This window comes from Lynx canadensis, chromosome D4 (genome assembly GCF_007474595.2).
Source record: "Lynx canadensis isolate LIC74 chromosome D4, mLynCan4.pri.v2, whole genome shotgun sequence".
Lineage (NCBI taxonomy): Eukaryota > Metazoa > Chordata > Mammalia > Carnivora > Felidae > Lynx > Lynx canadensis.
Window position 1 is genome coordinate 60,477,729 of NC_044315.2, and position 23,517 is coordinate 60,501,245.

Consider the following 23,517-nt stretch of genomic DNA (forward strand, 5'->3'; position numbering starts at 1 on the left):
GTCACACCCCCCCCACACACCCCCATCTCCACCAGTCCCTGTTAGAGCCTCCCTGTCAGGTGGAAGTTTCTTCCTTCCATCTTCCTTTGCCTGGAGCTATCCCACAAGGCCCTACATCACTCAGGGAGCTATAGGCCAGGCCCCCTCTTTCCATTGAATCCTTCTGTGTTCTAGGCTCCAGGGACATTGAGGTGAGCTGGAACTAACCCTCCCTAGTCTTACAGTTAGCACCTCTAAGGCTTGAGCATGACTTAACACTTAGCAGCTGTGTGACTTTGGGCAAGTTAGTTAACTCCTCTGAGGCTTCATCTCCTTATTCCTAAACTGAGTTTGGCCTGGGGTGAGCAATGCTCCAGGACAGGCAGTTCTCATTCCTGGCTCCAGCATCTCATTTTAGGGCTGGAGGAGGCCGGACCAGAGTCAGTCCTGTGATCTCCAACCCTCCTGGTGTATCAGAACGCCCAGGCCCCACAAAAGGCTCTGTGTCGGCCTGGCACCAATATTCTTTAAAAGCTGCTTAGGTGATTCTGTGGTGTAAACCAGAGGTTACAGTGCTGGGTCAATGGCAAAGCACCTGCCTTCCCCCAGCCCAGGAGGGGCAAGGTGTGGTGCTCAGCTCTGAGCAGAGCTTCTCTGCCTGGGGGTGGGGAGGGAAGAGGAGGAAGGGAGAAGAGGGGACAAAGGAAGAAGGGTGAGAACAGGCAGAAGGAGGAGGGGAAAGAGGAGGGAGGAGGGAGGAGAGGGGAGGGAGAGCAAAGAGGCAGAGGAAGCAGGGGAGAGATAGGAAGGGAAGAAGGGAAAGGGGTGTGCCATTTACCAGACAGCCCCTGTCTGATCAGGGATTGTTCCCCACCCCCCCACCCCCCCTCCTCCCCGGCTGGGGAGGGAATTTGAATTTCAGGGCTGGAGCTGAAGGATCAGCTGGGCCTTTCCTGGAGCCTTGGGCCTTTTTGAAGCCCTCTGGGTAGTTTTTCTATAAAAAGGCAACTCCCTGCTGCTGGTGGTGCTTTACTCTTGCCAGGCACCAGCTCATCTCCTGGGAGCTCTGAGAGGCTAGACCCCTTGTCTCCCCAGTGATAGCCCTTAAAGGGTAGAGCACCCAGCCTGTTGGGGGTGCAGCTAGGACCCCCGCCGGCCACCATCACGCCTCACAGATGCCCTTTGGTGGTGAAAGGATCTCAGCAGAGGTAAAAGTTCAGCAAAAATGAGGAAGGTTATCAAGACACTATGTGGAGTGTTAATGGGAAACCCGGGGCCCTGGGGTCAGCTAGTAGCCCATGTCATGTGGGAGGAAAGAACTCTGAGTGCCTCTTCCCCAGAGCTGTGTACACGGTGTGGGTGAACTGGGTGCCTGGTGCACCAGTCCCTCTAAGTTCACACTTGTGGGTGAGCAGGCCGGTTCCTGGTCCCCAGTGACAGGAACCTCTGATCAGAGCTGGAAGTTTCCTGCTGGAGAACCACACACCCGCCCCCCCACCCCCACTCCTTCCTGCCGGAGACTGCCCAGCTTGAGCCTGTACTGACACAGTGAAGGGTTTGTTGAGAAATGAGCTGCCCAAATCACTTATACAGCCTTAACTCCCTGCCTAGAGGGGAATGGGGGAGGTGGCGGACTGCTGAGGAAGGGCCCGGAAGAACCCAGAAGAACTGAAACTGAGTTCCTGCATGCAGTGGGTGCCAGAAGAGACAGCCCTGACTTGGTGACAGGCTATAGCTATGTCCCTCTCAACACCTCTTCCTCACCCTCCAGCCACCCATTTTTCAGAGAAGAGGTGACTCTTTTTGCCTGGGCCTGTGAAGTTGGTAGAAGGAAGCCAGCCGTTGGGTGCCTGACCCAGGGTTCTCTGCCCAACACCCACACCAACTTCCTTTTGGTACAGGCAGGGGTTTTCCCTGGGAACCTCTTCTCTCAAAATGGGCTGTGAATGGAGAGGAGACCACAGGTGCAGGGCTCAGGAAAAAGGCCTTGGTAGATGGGAGCTGGGCCTGGGACAGACGCCTAACCAACACTGGGGAGGCACTGTCACCCAGGAAGACACACCCTGCATGCATAGGACTCTAGCTCCTCAGGGACCCAGGAGGGGGGCTGGCCCTGCAGAGACATCCAAGGAAACAGAATCCACGGATGTCCCACGCCGGGTAGGCCCTAGTGATGGGACACCCTGGAGACCTGGGCCCAGCCAGGAAGTCGGTTACTGGGAATCATTAAGCTTCCAAAGCTTGTCAATTAATTCTAATGTTTATATTGTTTTATATAGATAAAATTTAAGGAATGTTCAAGGTTACCCTAGAAGACAGCATTCTTGCTCGTCTATGTGCTAAAGTGCTCTGTGGAAGAAGCGAGAAAGGGCTGGCATCCCTGGGTATGTGCTCATGAGGGGATGACCCAACCAAAGGCTTCCCAGCAGACAATGTTCTGTTGGGGAGACCGAGGCCCAGAGAGGGGAAGGGACTTGCCCAGCACGACGTGGTGATGGGGCTCACGGGCTGGACCACCACTCCATGGCCATCCATCCTCCTGGGGGCCTGCCAGCCAAGAGGGAAAAAGGGCTTTGGGGAGGGCAGGTGGCCAAGTCAGGCCTCGCCCTCCACCTCGTCCTCACTGGCGCAGTCCTCCGGCACCGCTGGGGCTTGTGAGTTCCGAGTCTCCAGGTACTCGGCCTTCAGCCGCTCCAGCTCACGCAGCTCAGGCTCCAGCCGCTCCCGGTGGGCCATCCGCAGCTGCCGCAGCTGTTTCATAGGAAAAGGGTTCATGTCGTTGAAGGCAATGTTCATCAGCTTCCTGCGGGGGAGAGCACAGTCAGCCCAGAGCCCAGCGCCCCACTGGGCCTACATTCACCCGGCCTTCCCAGGCACCCTGGCATTCATTCTGTCCACGTGGCTGAGGCCCTGGCCCCCGCCTGCAGGGAGCTCACCTTCCAGGAAGGAAACAGTGAATAAGAAGCCAACTTCTACCCAGAGTGATGTGTACTGAGGCAGGAGAAAGCTTAGGACTATGGGAGCTCTAACCCAGTAAGGAAAGGTTGGTCAAGGAAGGCTTCTTGGAAGAGGTGACATGTGAGCTGAGTTTTGAAGAATGAATAGAAGTTGGCCAGGCAAATGTGGTGGTGGTGCAGGTGGCAGGAAGGCATTCTAAGCAGAAGAAACTGCAAGACCAAAAAGCCCGGAGGTGGCTGTTGTCCTAGGAACTCAAATAATTCTGTTTGGCAGGATTGTAGGGCATGGCAAGTATTAGGGGCAGGAAAAGGTGGGAAGGAAGTGAAATTGCATGGAGGCTTTGAATGCCATGTTAAGGGGCAGACAGACCCCTGAGGCAGTGGAACGTCCCTAAAGATTTCTAAGCCGTAATGGAGCATCAGCAGCCCTAACGAATCAGCACTCAGCAAACACCAGCATACCCTCTGCTATGTGTCCTGGGGGCATGTGAGGGTGGGAGGACTGCTGGACCGGCAGGGGTGGGGGCAGAAAAGGGTTCTCACTGGCTGTTGCAAATGGTCTTGGTGAAGAAGCGCAGGTACTGGTAGATCTCTAGGCCATCATGCAGCCTCAGGATCTCCTCCTCGTTGTACTTGAAAATGGCCAAGGCATAGCGGAATACCACCTGGGGGCAAAGCGGGGGGCTCAGGTGGGGCACGGGGGGGCCAGGAAGGTAATCCCCAGGGGGAGGAGAACCCACACACCCAGACAGTGTGGGGCTCCCAGGACAGGCTTCAGGGTTGAAAGCCTGGAGGCAACATGTGTGCAGGGAGGCCAAAGGGGGTGGGCAGACTGGAGACCCCAAGGGGAGAGAGCACAGCTTGGAATCCGGGGACGGAGACGGAGTCCCTGCTCTGTCCTGACGTGTCCCGGGACCCTGGGTGAGCTGCTACCCTGTTGGACCTGAGGGGGGTGATACTGTCTCTACATGGGGCATCAGCAGGAATTGACTGGACTAACAGATCCAAAGGTGCTCTGTAATCTGCGGTGTGGTATGTCATCAACCAGCATGGGGACACTGGGGTGGGGCGTGGGGAGGGCCTGCCTAGGGTCTCCTAGAAACGTGAGGAGCAAAGCTGGGACCACACCCAAATATGGGGGGGAGAGAAGGGGGGGCCCACATGACTGGATGGGCAGTGGATGGAATAGGGATGGGCCTCCCGGATCATGGTCGTGCCTCCTCCCTAGGGAAAGGAAATCCCCCCAACTTCTCTTCTCCTCACGTGTGCAAAACACTTTGGTTTACAAAGCCATGCTCCCACGAGGGGTCCTCAACAGCCCTAACAGGGGAGCACCGTCTTCCCATTCTCCGGGGGCGGAACTGAGCCCAAGAGGGCCTTGCTCGGGACTGTCCTGCTCACCCCTGGCAGCGCCCCACCTTGATGCCCTCATACAGGAAGGCGTCCCAGACCCGGAGAAGGATGTTGCTGATGAGACTGTCTGCAAAGACCACGAGGAACCAGTTGAAGGTGATGAAGGAGAGATCCACGCGGTGCTGCGCCAGGTGAGCCATCAGCCTGGGCAGCTTCTCCGAAAGTAGGTCCTGGAGCACCCGCTGGTCCACCTGGGAGCCGGGAGACAGGGCTCGTTGGCCGCCACCCTAGGGAAGGGGCCGCCGCCCTCCCTAGAGAGCCAGTCCACACACAGTCGTGGAGTCACCCCCCACCGGCCCAGAGGCGCGAGTGCCTGGACGGGCCGGAGCCCTCCGTGGCCAGGAGACGGGCACGCGGCACACCGCTCTGCTGCTCCCAGCACAGGCAGGCAGTCTTCCGAGCTGGAGCGCTGGGCTTTGACGCGGAGGTCTCTGTGGGCTATGTTCTCGGCCAGTAAACCTGAAGCCCTCCTGAACCTGAGGCCAAGCAGTTCAGGCTTGTATTGGCCTCAACGCTACATCCATTTGAAGTCTGACACACAAGGTGCTCGGTGCATCCAGCTCCAGACCTCAGGTAACTCACTGAGCCTAAGGAGCCACTGAACCTGAAGGACTCCTAGATCAACGGATGTGACGTCTGGGATTTGTCTCACCGGGGATGGGTGGGAGTAGAGACGGAACAGCACGTGGGTGCCTGTGTTGATAATTATTCAAACTAGGTCATAGATACATGGAGGTTCATATACTATTTTCTCTATTTGTTGTACATTCGAAATTTTCTTTTCTTTTCTAACTTTTACATTTCATGAGATAGTGGAGCAAAGTGAGGTTTTTGCATTTGAAATTTTCTATACAGAGAGAGAGAGAGAGAGAGAGAGAGAGAGAGAGAGAGAGAGAAACCCTCCAACAACCCCACCACAGCACACTGGTTACACAACACACCTTGATTTCGGAGGTGTTAAAACATGAAAATAAAATATGGAACATTTCCCAGCCTGCCTTGCGGCAAGCGGTGCCTTATGATAGAGTTCTGACCAATAAGGTATAACCAGCAACTGCTGGGCAGGAGCTGTTTGTAGGGGAGACAGCCCTTGCCTTCCACCCTCTGCTTCTTCCAGAGCTGGACCATGGCTTCAGTGCCAGAGGTGGTGTGGCTGTCTTGTGACCACGAGGGTACAGCCATCTTGTGACCATGAGCAGGGGGCTGAGAGCAATATGCCAGGGATGGCAAAGCAGAGAGCTTGAAGGGGACTTCAAGAAAGAAGGAAGGGAGGAAGGGAGGGAGGAAGGAAGGGAGGGAGGGAGGGAGGGAGGAAGGGAGGGAGGGAGGAAAGAAAGAAAGAAAGAAAGAAAGAAAGAAAGAAAGAAAGAAAAGAAAGAAAGAAAGAAAGAAACAGACTAACCATTCCTAGTAACATCGTGTCACCACTGGAATAACAAGTCTGTCCCGTGGGCAGGGCCCCAACAACTCTAAAGGCCATCACCTCACCAGAGCCTCCCAGGAGTCCCAGGGAGGGCTTACTGGCCCCTGTACAGAGGGAGAAATGGAGGCCTGAGAGGTTCCTGATTTTTCTGATTCACTGGCTTGAAGGAACCACTCAAGGAGCACCAACCTGTGTGGCCTCCAAGTCCCGTCTGCCCCTGCTCTGCTCACCTGGGATGATGTGAGTGTCTTGCTGTAGTAGTCAGCTGGCATGATGGTCTCCACAATGGCCACCAGGCACCAGAAGGCACACTCCTCTTCCTCCAGGACCAGCAGAGCAATGGCCGCTAGCCTGGAAGGGGAAGAAAGGAGGCCTAGGGTGATATGCAGAAGTCACAGCCAGGCAGAGGGTGGCAGAGGTCGCTTCCCGGATCCCAGGGGGTTGTCGTGTCTAACCCTAACCAGTCTAGTGTTCTGGCACCTGGGGTGAGAGGAACTTGCTTTTGGGGACTACACAGGGATTTCCAGAGCAATGGGGAGATCTGAGTCTCTAGGGAGGGGCTCTGGAGTCCTGTTGCCTAGGTGTGATTCTGCACCTGCTGCTTCCTTGCTGGAAGCAAGTTCCTAAACCTCTTTGAGCCTCAACCTCTTCATAATAATCACAAGACTATTACGAGGGTGAATGATGTTAACAAGAGATGAATGCCCAGCATAGCACCTGACATGTAGTGGAGCACTTTATGAATGTTAGTTATCCTTATCTTAATATCCACAGGCTTTGAGACCTTGGCAAGTGTGCTAACTAACCTCTCTGAGCCTTACTTTGATCATCTGTAAAGTGGGATTAACAATCTCTACCTCCTAGGGCTGTGAGGCATTTTGAGCAAGACGATAGAATTACAGTGTCTTGCTAACCGTCTGGCATATAGCAGGTGCTCATTACACAAAATTCTTTCTCTCATTTGCTTCCCCTCCCCCTAAAGTTACCATGAAGCTCTAATGAGATCATGGGAAGAAAGGAAAAAGTCCACAGTGCTGAGCAGGGATGTCAGCCTGGAAGAAGTATTGTTTTCTCTACCTCTCCCATCCTTCCTGGCAGGTCTCACCCAGGGCCAATCCAGGAATACATTTTCCAAGATGCAATGGTCTCTCAAGATGCTAGGTGAACACAAGGTCCCAAATTCAAAGATGTTTGGGAAATGCTGCATACTCTAGCCCCTTTTTAGAGGCCAATGATACACAACATCTTAGTAAAAGCCTCTTAGAAATTCTGCAGTGACAAAACCCCATGTGACCCTAGCCCAGGACTGTCCATTGGGGCTGTGGAGCCCCTTTTGTACAGTGCACCCACTGAACACCCTTAGGGAGATGCCACCTTACAGCATCATGAAGCCTCACACACTTGATGGGCTTAAAAAACACATTTCATTGTCTAGCTATTTATCCTTCTCTGAGCTCTTACAAGATTGGATTCATGACCTCCAACCTCTTCTGAGGTTCATATTGTTTAGAGAAATAAGGTCAATTCTCAAAAGAAAAAAGAAACCCCTTTTCTCTCCCCAGTGGATTGGGAAGGAATTTCTTTTCACTCTGGCTAAACCACCTGTACAAATCCTCCTGAGTCTAAGCTGAGTGGATGAAGAGAAGAGTCAAAGGTCTTTTTGGAAATAGGAAGCTCTGCCCTCTCAGAGCTGGGGAAAGGGTGCCTTCTGAGGTCATTTAGTTCAGGGATAGCAAACGTGTGAAACACTGGCCACCACTCTTTAGTCTATGCCCAGAGCAGACATAACTAATCAATCATGACAACATTCCCTTTGTCTATGCCCAGGGCAGACATAACTAATTCATCATTGTTCTCTTTCCCACTGACTCTGGAGGCTGCCTCAGAAACTCTCACCAGAGAAGGCTCTAGACAGATGCTTCCTACTGGTCATCCTGGGTCTAGATAAACTTATTGCAGAGATGGGAAGACCCGAGTCCTGGAAAGGAGAAATGACTTGCTCAGGGTCACACAGTCAGCTGGTGGTAGAGCGGCTCCCAAAGTCCCAGCCTGGTGTTCTCTCCACCCTACCCCATTCCACTGGAGCCTCAGGACGCGCTCAGTCCAGGAGCTGGCTGCTGGCACCAGCTTAGATCTCTCTACACATTAAAAGATCAGTAATGAGAGGCTGTTGGTACCAATTAGGGCCCACCAAGTGCTCAGGGCTACAACCAGACTCCGACTTAAGGCCTTCAGGCTCAAGTGGGTCTGCAAAGGAAGTAGCATGGTGATGTGGGAAACAGCTACTTTTAAAGCACTCCATTTATGTTCTAAAGGGAAATAGCTTTAACGTTTTTGCCCTAAATCTGCAGTGTATTATTACCATGATACCTGTCACCCTCTAAACAGGTTGATTTGTTGCATAGAAGCAGGGTGTGTCCTCTTTTGACACCATGCATGCAGTTCTGTCAGTTGCCACTAGATGGTGGCAGTCAGACAAGTGAAAGGGGACTGCAAGGTGGGGTTTAAGGGCCGCACTCTCCACGTATGAAAGGGGCTCTTCCCATTACAAATAACTTTCGATTTTAAGCAATAATATGGATGTGTGCCTAAACACTAACTATCAGTAAGCAAAAAAAGTATTCAGAGAAAGAATTAAAGAAATATTCTTGGGTGTCACCTCCTTCTCCATCTGTTATTCCTACATACCCCTCCACAGCCTTTGTGCTGCCTCCATCCACACAGGGAACAGTTTCTTTCCTTCTAGGTTTATCTCAAGATCCTTCCCACTATAGGATTTCCCCCGCCCCTTCAGCGCAGATTAGCTGTGCTGTGGTTTAACTCTGAATTCCCAGTAACTGAACATGTATATATGCTCAATTTCACCCAATTTAGGCTGGAAATCAAGTATCAAAAATATCTACCCTTAGGAACCATTCAAATTTGAGTAGGGATGCTGTGACTGTTTATTCTGTGTTAAAGAAATGTCACACACCACCTCTTTTGAAAAAAACACCAGAAGGTCTTATGTAAATTTTGCTCCAGTGTATGCGTGTTTAAATTAAATTGAGTCAAAGGGGTGCCTGTGTGGCTCCGTCCATTGAGTTTTTGACTTTGGCTCAGGTCGTGATCTCACAGTTTGTGAGTGCCAGCCCCACACTGGACTCTCTGCTGTCAGTGCAGAGCCCGCTTCGAATCCTCTGTCCCCCTCTCTGTGTCCCTCCCCCACTCACACTGTCTCTCTCTCTCTCTCTCTCTCTCTCTCTCTCTCTGTCTCTCAAAAATAAACCTTAAAAAAAAACTTTAAAAATAAAGAGAGTCAAAACTTGCTTTGGGAAATATCTGAGATTACATAACCTCTATCGGGATAGCTAAGGGCGTCCATGAGATTCCTCCACAGTCCTGAAGGGGGCAGCCCTACCAGTCAGCACCACCCCCCCTCCACCCCCAATCCCTTATCTCCTGCTGTTGCACCAGAAGCAGAACCGACTCCAGGCTGGCCCGGCTGCATTCTTTCCTTTGGGAATTTAGGCCTGCGGCAAGAGGGTATCGCAAGAGGGTATCACCAAGTGGGATGACTTGCTGACAAAGCTCCAGACTCAGGGACTGAGTTCTCTGTTCTGAACAGCCTCAATGGGCCTTAAATGTCCAAAGAATGATGGACCGAGGCTGGTCTGCTGAAAGCAAGAGAGTCCAGAGACTGTGAGGCCCCGTAAAGGCTGCAGAAGAGTAGGGTGTGGTGCTGCACAGTGTCGGGACCTGGCCCCATGGACTACGGCGCGATTGGCACCCCTGGGGTTGTGTGGTGCTGTGGCCCTGCTAGAGACAGGAGATGCCGCGGTTTCTAATGACCATGGGGTCTCGTCCTCTCTTTTCTTTTCCTGGTTGTTAGGAGCTTCCCTGTAACATTTACAAATTCTCTTTCTCTTGGGTTCCTCTGAATGGATTTTGTCTGAAGCAAATGAGCCTTGACCCACAGTTCTGCAATGTGTGAGCTGAGCCGTGCACACTACAAAATCCCAGGAGACCATTCGCGATGCTTTCTACATGGGTGGCCCCACCCTGAGCACGGATCAAAGCAGAGAGCACGGCATGAGGAGCTACTGTGGTCTTGAACCTGTCCTTGTCCCCATCTTGAACATGTCCATATTGTCCTCATCTGTACAGTGGGAATCAAGCCTCCTGGGCTCCCCTCTCCATGTTCCTGGGAGACTCCAAAGAGACAGAGAGGTGCTCTAGAGAACAAGGGCTGTGCCCTCACTAGAGCCATGATGCTCACCTGTTGAGGCCCTGGCAGTAGCCGATTGTGGGGTTTTGCCAGGAGAAGGCCAGCAGCACCCGGCGTAGCTTGTCGGGGTAGCTGGAGGCGGGGCAGGTGAAGTGCTTGTTGTTGGGGAAGGTGCGGTTCAGGTCCAGCTCAATTTGGCGGGCTGCAGGGTGTTCGTGAACCTGACCCCGGCTCAGCAGCTCCTGGTAGCGGCCGGGGCTCCACAGGTGCTGGACGCGGAGGTGGACCAGCCACCTCCAGACACGCGGCCGGTGCTCTCGGGGCACACCTGCCCGCAGCAGCTGCTTGAGCTCGACCGAGGGCGTGAGATCACCAAGGGCAGCCCAACGCTCCCGTAGCGGCCGCTCCACAGCCTCATGGGCCAGCAGGTGGTGGGAGTGCACCTCTAGTGCCTGGATCTTGGCCAGCAGCTTCAGGTCTTCCATCTCGTAGTTGGGCACCGTCAGGAAGCCATACTCGTCATACTCGCTGCCAGCAAAAATGCACGTTAGCAACACCTTGCAGAGTCCTTCCCCGGAGAAGGGGCAGTGGGCAGGTGCTGGACCCCAGGCAAGGTTCTTGCCGGGGCTTCACTGCGGGTTAGCCATGCAGCTTTGGGCAGGTGACTTCAGTTCTCCGAACTTCAGTTTGCTCATCTGTACAAGGGGTATAATTCCTGCTCTGCCCCATGGAGACCCATTGACATTGACATCCCCTGTTGTAAAATGCTGGGGGCCTAGACAGTGTCTGGGACATAGTAAGTGCATAGTAAGTGGATTCTGTGCAGATATAAAGAACCCTCTTCTTACCCCATGAGGCCTTAGGCTCAAGGAGTCCTGCACTGCTGATATAGAATCCCACTCCCACAAGACAGTAAGCCCAAGGATGGATGGGGAACAGACAGCATCACTGACAAGCAAGATGGGTGAGCTGGGGATCCATTCCACATAGCTTTTCATTGATCTAACATTTATTTGCCCTGTGTGCTCTGCATGTGCGGTCTCATTTGGTCCTACTGATCCTGCAAAGCAGCAACCTTAGCCCACATCTGATGGAGGCTGTATATGTGGCCCAGAAAGGTAAAGTGACTTGTCCAAGGTCACATGGTGACACGGCCAGGGGTGGCTCCAAAGCCTGGGCTCCTTCCACCGAGCCTCCCAGCCTCGGGGGTCTTTGGACCCCAGCCACAGCCCCTTCTGTTATATTTAACTGCCCATGTCCACTGGGCTCAGCAAGGGCTTTGTTTGGGGAAGGCAGCTGGCTTGTCTCTCCTCCTCCCCTCTCTGACAAGTATCTCTGGGAGCCTGGAGAAGTGGAGAAAACAGAGCTTCAGAGGCAGACCCAGGTCAGCTGCACTAGTATGCTGCATGGCCTTGGGGAAGGGGCTGCCTCCTCTGAGCCTACGCCACCTCGTCTTACAGCTGAGGTGTAAGTGTAAGTGATACCACCTTAGCCGTAAGAGGGGGCTCGTCGCAACCACATGCTCAATACCTGAAGATACGAGAAAGTAAGGGATGCACAGTGCTCGTACACGGTCAGCAGGAACCAGCAGCAGAGCAGCTGGGGCTCCCCAGGTCAGGCAGACCAAGACCTTCCCTTGCTGCCTGCGGGGCTCACCTGATAGGGCTCAGCTCCACGCCTTCTGCCGAGGCCTCCCTGGCCTCCCACTGCAGTGCCTCCTGGATGAGCTGCCTCAGCAGCTCTGAGCAGTCATTGGCCTCGCTCCCCATGGTCTCCTGCAGCCTCCGCAGCCCCGCCAGGTACTTGCTCTCTACCTGGCAGTTCTTGGCTTGGAGGTAGGCACACTGTGGAGGGAGGGGTGGGGCTGTCAGGCCACCTGGTTGGGCTTGGGCCACCCTAGAGGCCTGAGCAGCTACAGGCAGCAAAGCTCTTCTCCCATCTCATCTTGCATCCCTTCCCCACCCCCCAGCCCATCATATAAGGGAAAGGAGATGGGCCCCAAACCCAAGGGTTTATAGCAAGGCAGTGAAGGCGTCAGGCAAGAGAGCCAGGCCCAGGGCTCTCGTACAGGGCTGGGCTGGATTCAGAAGAAAGAGAGGAAAGGTGGACAGGGGCAGTGCAGGTTCTTGCATAGCCTGCAGTCCCATCCTGGTTCGGCCACTGCTGGCTGGGTGAGGTACGGCAAGTTACTTAACCGCTCTGTGCCCTAGCTCGTTCATTTAACCAATGGAAATAATATGGATTCTGGTGAGGATTACATGAGCTGATGTGTGTAAAGTCCCTCTCAGGGCACCTAGCCTAGAGCAGTTCTCTGCAGGTGGTATTACTGACCAGCACCCAGGAGATGGCCATGAGGCTCCGGACACTGCCCTTGGGCCTCCTGCTGCCACAACACTGGCTCCTTCCATTCCTGCTACGCATCATTCTCTCCCATCGGTGGCCTTCCTGCACGCTCCCTGCCCCTCCCTGCCCGTCTTGAACTTTTGTATTTCTATTTACACAAACTGAGTGTTCTGAACAAGTCTCGTCACTTTCCTAGGCCCATTTTCCTTCTTTATAAGCTGGACAGGAAAAATCGGCCTCATAGTATCGCTGTGACCTCTGGGCCAGCCTGGCTCCTGTTTCATCCTGGGGTGGCAGAGTGGGAGCTTCCTGGCCAAGGGTGCCCATCTGCTGCACCTCTGCCCAGATTACCGTCTCCAAACGTTGGCTAAGCACCAACTCCAGGCCATCGGGTGAGCCTGCCCTCCTCCCCAACCCAGGCGGCTCCCACTTCCATGTCCCTCTGCCTGCAAGACTGCTTCCCGAGTCCCCTCCCAGTAGTCTTCTCAGGCACTTCTGAGACCCCCGAATCTCCTGCTCTCCAGCCCACCTCTGTAAGCCCAATGAGCCCCTGGCTTTCTCAAAACATAAGTCTGATTGAGCATCACCCCCCCACCCCCAACTGCCCCACTCAAAACCCTTCTACAACTGAGTTTCCTCAGAGAACGTCCCAACATTTCCCCCCTTCAGCCTCACGTCTCCTTTCTCACCTTTCCCCTTCCTCTCAATCCATAGGTCTTGACCATGCTGTCTCTTTTCTTGGAAGGCCTTTCTCCACTGTTTGCTTGGATAACACCAACTCACTTTTAGGACTCAGCTCAAGAAGGCACCTCCATCAGGAAGTCCTCCCTGACTTTCTTTCCTCCTTTGGGCCCCAAAGAATCCTGTGTGCCCAACTGCATCTTGATTGTGTTTGATCCTCACTAGTCTGCACACACCCTCTTTGAAAAGTCTTAGAAGGCCTTTTGTTAGTTCTTCTTTAAATGTTCATTAGAATCCATCAGTAAAGCCATCAGGTCCGGGGCTTTTCTTTGTTGAGAGATTTCTGATTACTAACTCAGTCTCCTTACTAGTTATACAGGCCATTCATGTTTTCTATTTCTTCATGATTTAGTCTTGGTAGGCTTTATGTTTCCAGGGATTTGTCCATTTCATTTGGTGATTCAATTTGTTGGTATACAACTGTTCATAGTACTTTTTTAAAAATTTATTTTTATTTTTTTATTAAAAAATTTTTTAATGTTTATTTTTGAGAGAGAGAGAGAGAGCGAGAGAGCGAGCGAGCATGAGAGCATGAGTGGGGGAGGAGCTGAGAGGAAGACACAGTATCCGAAGCAGGCTCCAAGCTCTGAGCTGTCAGCACAGAGCCTAGCGCGGGGCTCAAACCCATGAGCTGTGAAATCATGACCTGAGCTGAAGTCACATGCTTAACCAACCGAGCCACCCAGGCGCCCCTGTTCATAGTACTCTTATAATCCTTTTTATTTCTGTAAAATCAGTAGTAATGTTCCCACTTCCATTTCTGATTTTGAGTTTTCTTTTTTTCCTTAGTTCACTTAGCTCAAGGTTTGTCAATTTTGTTCATCTTTTCAAAAAAATCACTTTTGGTTTCATTGATTTTCTCTATTACTTTTCTGTTATCTATTTCATTTATTTCTGCTCTAATCTTTATTATTTTCTCCTATCAGCCAGCTTGGGTTTAGTTCTTCTAGTTCCTCAAGTTGTAAAGTTAGGCTGTTGATTTGAGATCTTTCTTGTTTTTTAAAGAAAGTGTTTATAGCTATAAATTCCCTCCTCAGCTCAGAGCCTGGAGTCTGCTTTGGATTCTGTCTCACTCTCTCTCTCTGCCCCTCCCTGCTCATGCTCTCTCTTGCTCTCAAAAATAAACATAAAAAAAAATTTCTTCTTCAGCATGGCTTTTGCTGTGCCCCATAAGTTTTGACATGTCTTCTTTTCCATTTGCCTTTAAGTATTTTTGAGTTTTCCTTGTAATTTCTTCTTTGATTCATTGTTTCAAAGTATGTTGCTTAATTTCTACAAGTTTGTGAATTTTCCAGTTTGACTTCTGTTTTTGGTTTCTAGCTTCATCCCATTCCAGTTGGAGAAGATACCTGTCTCTTTAAATCTACTGAGATATAATTTGTGGCCTAACATATGGTTTGTCCTGGAAAATGAGAATGCGTGTGCTGTTGTCGCTGGGTAGAGTGTTCTGTGTTATACCTGTTAGATCTAGTTGGTGTATTGTGTTGTTCAAGGCCACTAGTTCCTTACTTATCATCTGTCTGGTTATTTTACCCATTACTGAGAGTGGGGTACTAAAGTTTACAACTATTACTGTAGAATTATCTATTTCTCCCTTCGGTTCTGTCATTTTTGGTTCCTATAGTTTGCTGGTCTGTTATCAGGTATATAAATGTTTATAATTGCTGTATCTTCTCACTGTCTTGAACCTTTTATTAACATATAATGTCTTTCTTGGTCTCTCGTAACTTTAAAAACTTTAAAGTCACTCCAGTCTGATATTAGCAAAGCCACCCTGCTCTCTGTTGGTTATTATTTCATGGAATATCTTTTTTCCAACCTTTCATTTTCAATCTATTTGTATCTCTGAATATAAAGCGAGTCTCCTGTACACAGTATATAGTTGGATCTTTTTTTTTATCCATTTTGTCAAACTCTTTTAATTGGAGACTTTAACCCATTTACATTTAAAGTAATTATTGATAAGGGATGTCTGTCCTTTTGCTATTTATTTGCTGACTTATACCATTTTTGTCCCTTGTTTCCTGCATTACTGTGTTTTTTTGTGGTGAAATGTTTAAATTCCTGTTCTGTTTCCTTTTGTGTATATTCTATAGCTTCTTTCTTTGTGGTTACCATGGGGATTAATTTAAAATTCTAAAGTTATAACATTCTAATTTGAATTTATATCAGCTTAACTTCAATAACATGCAGAAACTCTGTTCCTTTATAGTTCCATCCCTACCCTTTTGGTTGTTGATGTCACAAAATTACATCTTTATACATCGTGAGCCCCAAAACATAACGTAATGATTCTTTTAAATGCAAAATTAGGTAGAAAACAAAATGTGGAGTTATAAACCAAAGTTGTAATAATACTAGCTTTTAGATTAATCATTAAAAAAATGTATTAGTCTCTTAAATCATATAGAAAACAAAAGTGGAATTATAAACCATTTTTACCATAATACTAGGTTTTATAATTGCCCATGTATTTACCTCTACTGAGATTTGTATACCTTCAAACACCTCTGAGTTACTGCCTAGTGTACCTCCATTGCACCCCGCAGGACTGTGCAAGTACTTCTTGTGGGCAGATCTAGTGGGAATGAAGTTTCTCAACTTTCGTTTCTCTGAATTTCTCCCTCATTTTTGGAAGAAGGTTTTGCCAGATACAAATTCTTTTGCTTTGCTTTTTGTTTGTCTTTGTTTTTAGCATTTTGGCCTCCAAGGTTTCTGATGAGAAATCTGCTCATAATCTTCTTGAGGGTTCCTTGTATGTGATGAGTTACTTCTCTTTCTGCTTGCAAGCAGTCGCTTTGTATTTGGCATTCAAAAGATTGATAGTGATGTGTCTCAGTGTAGATCTCTTTGAATTTATTTTACTTGATGTTTGTTGAGCTTCTTGGACATTTTTATTCATGTCTTTCATCAAATTTGGGAAATTTTCAGCCTTTATTCACATATTCTCTCTGCCCCTCTCTCTCTCTCTCTCTCTCTTCTCCTTCTGGGACTCCCCTACTATAATGGGTATGTTGGTCTGCTTAACGGTGTCTCACACATCACTTAGGCTCTGTTCACTTTTCTTCCATCTTTTTTTCTTTCTGTTTCTCAGACTTAATAATTTTCACTATCCTATTTTCAAGTCCACTGATTCCTTCTGCCTGCTTGAATCTACGTCTGAATCCCTCTGGTGGATTTTTCTTTTGGGTATTGTTTTTTTCAATTCCAGAATTTCTTCTTGATTTCTTTGTAGGTTTTCTATCTCTTTATTGATATTTCTGTTTTCTTCATACATTGCTTTCTTGACTCTCTACATCTTCCCTTAGTTCTCTGAACATCTTTAAGACAACTGTTTTAAAATCTTTGTCTAGTATTTTCTAGCATCAGGTCTTTGTCAGGGGCAGTTTCTACTAATTTATGTTTTTCCTTTGAATGGGCCATACTTTTATATATCTTTGTACGCCTTGTGATTATTATGTTGAAAACTAGACATCTGAATCTAATAATGTGGTAGTAGTGGAATCAGATTCTCCCAATTTAAGAAAAAATTGTTTTTGTTCTTTGGCTGTTATAGGCTGTCTCTGGGCCAAGAGAGGTCATCTCTTTTCTGAGTCTTTCCCTGGGTGTGCATGGCCACTTTCTAATTTCCTCACCTATGCAGTTGTGTTTGAATGTCTAGTCTTCAAGCTCTAGCTCCCACAAGGGGAAAAGAGAAAAATGAAGTGGGGCAGCCCTTTGAATATTCTGGCAGTTACTCTAACCCGGAGGGGAGGTATGACAATGGCCGCCTGTCCCTTCCTCTGTACTTCTGTGATCAGACGCAGCAATCAGAGCACAGATGCCTGAGGCAGAAAGGCAGTTTGTAAATGGCACAGTCCAGAGGCAGGGCAGGCAGGTGATAAGGACAGAGCGATACAGGGCTGAGAAGGTAAGGGACTGAAGGGTGACTGGGCATGTAGACGGACTCTGCCTCTTACCTTCATCAGGAGGGCCCTCTCCTTCTCAGCCACCCTTCTCCAGATCTTTGTGACTTGGTGGATCTCGGAGTTTAGGAAGCGGTTCTGGGTCCGATATGCTTCTATGTCATCCTGGAGAAGAGAGCAAAGCGTCTGATGAATTGCCATCTCCCTGATCCTCACCCTCCGCATGAGCTGTTGGTGCCAACACTTCCTTCCTTTAGAAATTTCTAATGACAACAGAAAAGAAAGTCTTCAAGAAGTAGTATTACAGACAGTCCCCTTCTCTAGTCTTGATCCCACATGATACAGTAGAGAGAGCATCAAGTCTGGAGTTCATGTCTTGGCTCTGACTTCCTGGATGCGAGGCTTCACTGAACAACTGTGAACCTCTGTTTTGTCATCTGTAAAAGGGGCAAATACTAACTATTCCACTAGGCAGCTGGGAGACTATGTGAGGTAACATGTCTCATAACATTAAGTACAGAGACCAGGGGCGCCTGGGTGGCTCAGTCAGTTAAGCGTCCGACTTCAGCTCAGGTCATGATCTCACGGTTAGTGGGTTCGAGCCCTGCATCAGGCTCTGTGCTGACAGCTCAGAGCCTGGAGCCTGCTTCAGATTCTGTGTCTCCCTCTCTCTGTTCCTCCCCCGCTCGCACTTTGTCTCTCTCTCTCTCAAAAATAAAGATTAAAAAAATTAAAAAAAGAAGTACAGAGACCAAAACAAACATCCAAGTAGTGTTTGTTTTAAAAATAAACATATGTTGTTATATATTTGCAATCATACTGAACAATTTTGGGTGGAAAATTTTTATTTAAGTCACTTTGTAACTTAACCCTTTGTTACCACTTTGTAACTTTGACCCTTCAACAACCCTGGGGTTTGGGCACCAACCCCCCTGCATAGTTAAAAATCTGTGTATAACTTTTGACTCCCTCCAAATTTAACTGCTAATAACGTGCTGTTGACCAAAGTCTTACTGATAACATAAAGAGCACCTATTTCATATGCCATGTGTATTATATACCGTATTCTTACGATAAAGTAAGCTAGAGAAAATACATTTACATTACTATACTGTATTTATCAGAAAAAATCTGCATGTAAGTGGACCCATGCAGTTCAAACCCATGTTGTTCAAGGGTCCACTGTACTTTTCTATGTTGCTACATAAATTTCCCAACGATCATTCTTAATGTCTGATGACTATTCTGTTGGGTGAATTTATTATAACATAGTTATAATCCCTGTTATTTCTTATTTGAGCCCTGAGTGTTCTTGGTTTGTTTTTGATTATGAATAATGCTGTGATGCACATCTCTGAGCCTAGAGTTTTCCTTTTGCAAGCTGTCCAGTGACAGAGTATGATCGTGCTGCTGCGGCATTCGAGGAGAAGCTGGCCAAGCGCTGGGGAGGTTCAAGCAGGAGCCTGAGCCTCAGAAAGGAGCAGACACAGCACTGGCTCTCAACCTTCATTCTGCTGGGATGGACATTACAGAAGCAATGGACAGCACACGCTCACAGCTATACCTACCAATTCCAGGACATTCACTAGCTGAAACTCAACCCCTTTTGCTCCCACTCTAGCAACGTGCTGGGCTGTAGGTGAATGTGAGAGACACTATTGCGGGCATGGCTTTGGATAGGCCCTGATTTATCTGGAAATTAAGAGCATCACGCCTGTGATGCCCGTGGCACCTCATTAGCAGGGATGTGTCACTTGTGCACAGCTCACAGGCCATCCTGACCCTCCCTGGGTGGGCCTGCATTCTGGCCAAGATCCTTCCCAGCCCAGAAGCTCCAATTCATACCCAGGCTCTACTGCCTTCTCCCTAGACGGTTGACACAGCGGGAGGGCCACACACTCCCAGGGCTCCTTAGCTGGAAATCAAAGTCCCAGGCTGACTGCATCCCTTGGCCTGTCACCACTCAGCTGGGGCTCTCTGGCTCTCCGTGGGGTCTCTAACCCCAGACACGCCTGCTTTCGCACCCCCTCCCCACTGTGTCCAGGGTGCAAGGCTGTGTCTACTCAGGCTGAGTTTGCTTTGCTCTCTCTGCCTGGCCTGGACCCAGGTAGTTCCAACTCCCCAGCCTGTACTTCCTCCTACACTCCAACCGTGTCTGTCCTACAGCAAACTCTGGGCTCCCTTTTCTCAGGGGGTGCCAGCTGCTGTTTTGCACAAGTGTCCACCTGCTTCCTCTCCACGACCCCCATTTCCTTATCCTTATGTGGAGGGGCAGTGAGCTTGGTGCGAATCTGCATGTTTGCAGTATGAGGACCAACCTCCTGTGAGCATCAGAATTCTCCAGGGCTGCTCTCGCTGCCTGCGATATTCTTCCGTTTTGGTGTCCGGAGATTTGGCAGACTTATGAACACAGAGGCTGTGTGGGTTCCCTGCACCATCATCACCCCCTGCCTCCACCCCGCACTGAGCACACCATCCCATTCAATCCCTCCAGTGGTCCTGAAAGTCTCAGAGGCTCTGAAAAGGACAAGCCCGTTGCCTGAGGTCACACAGCTGTACTAGACAGGGTGTGACTGAGCCCAGGGCTGTCGGATTCGGATTCTAAAGCCAAATCCAAGCACTGCACTTACTGCCTAGATATTCCCTATGCTCTGTCCCCACTGCAATCCACCCGGACGCCAAAACTCTAGTCCGTCCTTCAAGGGTTGGGATCAGTAGTCTGGCTGAGCGTGCATAGGCTTGTCTGACCTCTCCGGCTCAAGTTTAATCACAACACATCAAAGATGCAGGCGTTGCCGAGTGCTGGCGTTGCCTGGTGGTCAGGGGGTGGACTCTGGGGCCGTGCTGCCTGGATATAAACCCTGCCTCCACCGCTGAGCCCCAGCACAAGTGCCTCATCCCCTCATCTGGAAGTCGGAGTAACAGTGCTGCCTCAGGCACTGCTGGGAGTCAGTGCTGCAAAGGCTGAGGATGGTGGGCCAAGTGGTGAATACAAAGCAGGCGTCACCTCCTTATCCAGGCTCTCACCCACTGCCTTCCTCCTGCGTTCTGCTGAGACACTTCCCACCGCTGCTCTTGTGCCTTCTTCCCAAATGCCTGGGAGAATACAACAAGCTTCCAGGCACGGGAGGAATAGAGCTACCAGTCATTGCCCGAGTCCCTACTATGGCCAGACCCGTTTCCCTCACACACGTCACTGCATGTAATTTATCCGCACAATGCTGTTGGATGGGTACTAAAGTACTATTGTTCCCATTTTACAGACGAGGAAACAGTACAGAGAGGGTAAGTCCTCCTCGTCATGGGCTAGAACACAAGAGAGGCGGGATCCAAATCCAGGTGTGTTCACCAGGTGTGTTCAGCAGGAATCGAAAACTACTGCTGGGTGAAAGTGCACCACCGCCTTTCTGCCTCCTGGCACCGTCCCTCTTTCCTCAGTCCAGGCCAAGAAGATGCTCACTGGCCTCTCCAAGGCTTTGGACATGTTGCGTGGGGCAGCCTGCCTCCGGCCCAGTCAGGGAGGGTGGGAGCGCGCACCCTTGGAGCGGCAGTGGGGTGGCCTCTGGGCAGCACCTTCCCATTCGGCTTGTCGCCCTACCTTGGGTGTTCTTCTTGGCTCAGAACTGTAGGGAGGAAAAAGAGAGAGCTCAGAGAAGAGAATGCCACACGACAGTCGCCAATAAGCAAAGGAGGAAAACACAACTGGAGAAAGGGGACAGGAAGAAGAGAGTCTGCCTGTTTGCCTTCATAGGGATCAGGAGCCTGGGAATTTTCTCCGGGAAATGCTGCATGGACTAGCCCTTGTGCTAGTGGGGAAGACAGTGGGTCGGGTGTGGGGAGACCTGGGGTCTAGCCCAAACCTGCTGCTTGGGCTGTGTGACCCTGGGCCGGTCCTTTCCCCTGTCCGGGGGTCAGCTGTCCCTGCCAGAAAATGAGGGGGCAGACTAGATCTCTGCGTCTCCCAGCTCTGCTACTCAAGAGGTCGATGATTCTGTTCTCAAATTGACACCTTCAACAAGGGGGCACTTTGTTAAAGTTGCATGTCACACGGCAAGCAAGTGAACATGCTCTGTCCCCAGACTGAAAGACAGTGGATTTTTGATGAGTGGTCTATTTTTTTCTAGATCAGACACGTTAAAGGCTAACAAATGAGGAATTCTAGAACTTGCAATTCTTTCTAGCACAAATGCTGGGCCTCTGAGGATCAGCTACAAGGTACAGTTGGTTGATTGTGAATCTCCCCATATCTGGGGTCACTGATAAATTCCTGAACATGCAAATCCAGGGGCATTCTCAGTCTCTTAGGTGAGTCCACGCTTCCAGTCAATTCTCGGGGGCAGTCTAGAGACACCCAACGGATCTATTTCTCTGACCCTGGAGCTGCTTTATAGGGTCTTCAACTGTAGATCCCTGCAAGATGGGCACAGAGAAGACTCTTAGCAGGGTGGAGGAGGGTAGGGAAGCAATCTTTTTTTTTAATATGAATTTATTGTCAAATTGGTTTCCATACAACACCCAGTGCTCATCCCAACAGGTGCCCTCCTCAATGCCCATCACCCATCCTCCCCTCTCTCCCACCCCCCATCAACCCTCAGTTTGTTCTCAGTTTTTAAGAGTCTCTTATGGTTTGGCTCCCTCCCTCTCTAACTTTCTTTTTTCTTCCCCCTCCCCCATCCATGGTGTTCTGTTAAGTTTCTCAGGATCCACATAAGAGTGAAAACATACGGTATCTGTCTTTCTCTGCCTGACTTATTTCACTTAGCATAACACTCTCCAGTTCCATCCACGTTTGCTACAAAGGGCCATATTTCATTCTTTCTCATTGCCAAGTAGTATTCTATTGTGTATATAAACCACAATTTCTTTATCCATTCATCAGTTGATGGACATTTAGGCTCTTTCCATAATTTGGCTATTGTTGAAAGTGTTGCTATAAACATTAGGGTACAAGTGCCCCTAGGCATCAGTACTCCTGTATCCCTTGGGTAAATTCCTAGCAGTGCTCTTGCTGGGTCATAGGGTAGATCTATTTTAAATTTTTTGAGGAACCTCCACACTGTCTTCCAGAGAGGCTGCACCAGTTTGCATTCCCACCAACAGTGCAAGAGGGTTCCCATTTCTCCACATCCTCTCCAGCATCTATAGTCTCCTGATTTGTTCATTTTAGCCACTCTGACTGGCGTGAGGTGATATCTGAGTGTGGTTTTGATTTGTATTTCCCTGATGAGGAGTGACGTTAAGCATCTTTTCATGTGCCTGTTGGCCATCCGGATGTCTTCTTTAGAGAAGTGTCTATTCATGTTTTCTGCCCATTTCTTCACTGGATTATTTGTTTTCTGGGTGTGGAGTTTGGTGATTTCTTTACAGATTTTGGATACTAGCCCTTTGTCTGAGATATCATTTGCAAATATCTTTTCCCATTCCGTCAGTTGCCTTTACAATCCCAGACTTCAGCCTCTACTACAAAGCTGTAATCAAGACAGCATGGTATTGGCACAAAAACAGACACATAGGCCAATGGAATAGAATAGAGACTCCAGAATTGGACCCACAAAAGTATGGCCAACTAATCTTTGACAAAGCAGGAAAGAATATCCAATGGAAAAAAGACAATCTCTTTAACAAATGGTGCTGGGAGAACTGGACAGCAACATGCAGGAGGATGAAACTAGACCGCTTTCTCACACCATTCACAAAAATAAACTCAAAATGGATAAAGGACCTGAATGTGAGACAGGAAACCATCAAAACCCTAGAGGAGAAAGCAGGAAAAACCCCCTCTGACCTCAGCTGCAGCAATTTCTTACTTGACACATCTCCAAAGGCAAGGGAATTAAAAGCAAAAATGAACTATTGGGACCTCATCAAAATAAAAAGCTTCTACACTGCAAAGGAAACAATCAACAAAACTAAGAGGGGAAGCAATCTGATGGAAGCAATTTCCCAGCCCTGAGAGCATTCTAACAACTTCAGTCCATCTGCATTTGAAAAGATTTTGTTTTCATTCTGAACTTAAAAGAATCTCTGGTCTTAAAGGAAAAAGATTCAGAGACTGGTTATGTGGTTTGTTCATGCTGAAGGAAACTGGAAGGGAATCTGAGTTTCATGTTATCTTCCTTTACCCTGCCATCAACCATGTGAGTAAGAACAGTTAGGCCATTTTTTAGGGAGGTGAGGGGACCTACCCAAGGTCAAGGTCACATAGCTAGTAAGAGGCAGAGCCTGGATCCAAACACAGGTTTGCCTGACTTCAGAGCTGGGGCAGGGACCACTGTACCACTGCCCACTGGTCTTGCAAAAGCTTCTGGATTTTTCTTTTTGCCTTCTGTTTCCCCTCTTCCAGTAGCAGTGCTTCGGTCCCATGGCACAGGAGCCCCCACAGTTATACACGTGTGGCTGTGTGTGGCGGGTTTGGGGCAGGACTGGCCCCGGTTATACAGCTGCCTTTAAGGACAGTGGGGGCTATGAGCGCCGATCCCCAGCCTCAGGCCCCTGGGAGGTCTGGCAGCTCCTGTCACCATGTCCTGGAGAGGACACCGCAGTCCACGG

General features: G+C 49.5%; 1 protein-coding gene across 6 annotated transcripts in view; it reads right to left on the bottom strand.

Annotated features, from left to right (window-relative positions):
• Positions 1-2,223: 2,223 nt before the first annotated feature.
• The window catches only part of TBC1D2 (TBC1 domain family member 2), a 55,435-nt gene continuing 34,141 nt past the window's right edge, over positions 2,224-23,517 (bottom strand). For 2 of the 6 annotated variants that reach the window (XM_030294058.1, XM_030294062.1), the window contains 7 exons: positions 17,023-17,133; positions 11,636-11,823; positions 10,031-10,507; positions 6,003-6,123; positions 4,355-4,540; positions 3,480-3,601; positions 2,224-2,782 (listed from right to left, as the gene is read on the bottom strand). In XM_030294058.1, coding sequence (XP_030149918.1) covers positions 2,575-2,782; positions 3,480-3,601; positions 4,355-4,540; positions 6,003-6,123; positions 10,031-10,507; positions 11,636-11,823; positions 17,023-17,133 — 1,413 coding nt within the window. In that variant the 3' untranslated portion in view covers positions 2,224-2,574. Of the gene's footprint in view, positions 2,783-3,398; positions 3,602-4,354; positions 4,541-6,002; positions 6,124-10,030; positions 10,508-11,635; positions 11,824-17,022; positions 17,134-23,517 lie in introns of all 6 variants that reach the window. The other 4 variants (XR_003964308.1, XM_030294061.1, XM_030294059.1 and 1 more) reach the window with 4 other exon arrangements.